Source organism: Triticum aestivum, chromosome 7A (genome assembly GCF_018294505.1).
Source record: "Triticum aestivum cultivar Chinese Spring chromosome 7A, IWGSC CS RefSeq v2.1, whole genome shotgun sequence".
In the NCBI taxonomy this organism is placed as follows: Eukaryota; Viridiplantae; Streptophyta; class Magnoliopsida; order Poales; family Poaceae; genus Triticum; species Triticum aestivum.
In genome coordinates, this window is record NC_057812.1 from 176812150 (window position 1) to 176814087 (window position 1938).

Below are 1938 nucleotides of genomic sequence, written 5' to 3' on the forward strand. Positions count from 1 at the left end.
ACTATGAGCTGCAGCATGCAAAATTGTCAACACAAGATTCAGAAAATCCATCACAGGAGCAATAAGAACAACAACAGTTTTAGTAGCTTGCATGAACAAGTGGAGCAAACTGCTCAGAGGTACATCTCGTGGCGATCGTACATGGACGAACTAATACATCAGCCAGTGAGTATCCTCGTATACACTTTGAAAACAATTTCAGCATCGGACTTAGTAGACACTTGCAGGAGAGAAGAAGTTGCTGTGCCCTCCAGCGTGAAGATTGGCGGCGGCATTGCACCTCCTCTCGTTCTCGAGCGCCTCTTCGGCCTTCCACGCTTCTTCAAATGGATCATGGAAGATGATCGGCAGCGGGTTGTAAGTCCCCACGTCTTGAACAATGGATGACTTGTCGTTGGTCGAGACAGCCTCCCGCTCCTGCTCTTCTGCTCCTTCATCGAGTATAGCCCTAAGGAACTCCAGCTCGTCAGCTTCGAGCGGGACGATTTCTTCTGCAGCATCAGCGAAAAGCTTTTGCGGCCCCTCTGGTTCCAAGTAGAAATTCTGTTCGATGCTGTTAGTAGCTCCGACCGGGAGATCTTCCTCCACTTGTAACCCGAGAAGCTCATCGATTGTGCAACAGAACCGGTCCATGTCGTCGTCAGCTTCAGGTACGGACTCATCCGGCAAGAAATCCGGTGCTGCAGCGGTGAACGACGGTGTGGCAGGTGCCGGGACGGGGACAGCACCGCTCATCCTCTTCTTGGGGCGCGGAGGATGAGGATCGGCGGCGGCAGCCGGCGCTGGCCTCTTCTGCGCGTGCGTGCTCGGGGTCACGGCCTCTGGTTGCTGTTGCTGAAGCTTGTATGCTTCCGATTCCTGGCGGGCCGCGTCAGGAGCATGCTGAGCCAAGTGCATCTTGCAGAACACCTTCACCCCGTCGGAGACGGTGGCCTCCGGCAGCAGGCACCGGTATTCCTCCATGACCCAGCCCGTGGACTTGCCCTTCTTCTTGAAGGACAGGTTCTTGACCTCGCCGACCTTGACTCCCGCGTGGCAAATCTCCGTGGTCTTCTGTATGGTCCATGTGCCGCCGCCGGCGCCGCGCACGCTCTGGAGCTTGCTCCCGTTCTTGCTCTTGCACGTGGTAAAGAAGAACCGGTCGCCGCTGCTCACGGCCTGCGGCACGGGCGCGTACCGGGCGGCCAGATCCTTGGGCTCGCAGCCGGAGATTTCGACGCGGTGGATGAGCTTGTCGACGGCATGCAGCGTCTCGCCGGAGAGGAGGCGTGGCAGGTAGTAGGTGACGGCGTCCACTTCCGTAGGGCTCAGCCGGTAGTGGTGGAAGATGTCGTCGACGTCGAGCCCCTCCATCCCGGCCGGCGGCTGCCCGATCTGCTGCTAGGGTTCTACTGCAGCTAGGAAAGGGTGATGTCGATCGAGGGCGCGCGACTGGGATTTGGGAGAGGTTTGTCTGCGGGATCGGGAAGGTGTTGTGGTACGCGCAGGTGGTCTTTGCTGATATTTAAAGCCGCTGCACTACGCGATGGAGGACGCGTAAGATTTCCTTTTTTCTGAATCCGACTATGTCCCCAGTTCAGTTTCCCGTCAGTTATCTGAAACTTGCAGCTCCCGCTTGCTTTCATTTTCTGGAAATTTCCGTCAATCTGATCATGATGCGGTGCTGAAAATGTAGAGGATAGATGCCGTGCTAATTGTGATTCTTGATTTTGAGTATTACAAGTCCTTCCTATTTCTTTTCCGGGTGCATTTATTTGAACCATGCCCTCGGACCTTATGGGCGATAATACTGTATAATTTACCTTCACGGACATTGTTAACAGCCGCAAGCAGATTCAGCACAGAGAGAAATTGTTGGCCCCTGTCCTCACCGATGCACGATTCACGCCATGTCTTTTCAGAATGCTCCAACTGCGTGTGCAATTAACGCCGGTCATG

At 55.1% G+C, this 1938-nt stretch overlaps 1 protein-coding gene across 1 annotated transcript; it reads right to left on the reverse strand.

Annotated features, from left to right (window-relative positions):
• Positions 1-210: 210 nt before the first annotated feature.
• Positions 211-1855, reverse strand: LOC123153228 (uncharacterized). The gene has a single exon (XM_044572445.1). The coding sequence runs from the start codon at positions 1351-1353 to the stop codon at positions 211-213; it is 1143 nt and encodes a 380-aa protein (XP_044428380.1). The 5' UTR covers positions 1354-1855.
• Between the last annotated feature and the right edge of the window lie 83 nt (positions 1856-1938).

Bases quoted from the DNA above. Each gene is read 5' to 3' on its own strand.
- LOC123153228 (XM_044572445.1), bottom strand. From the start codon at position 1,353: ATGGAGGGGCTCGACGTCGACGACATCTTCCACCACTACCGGCTGAGC.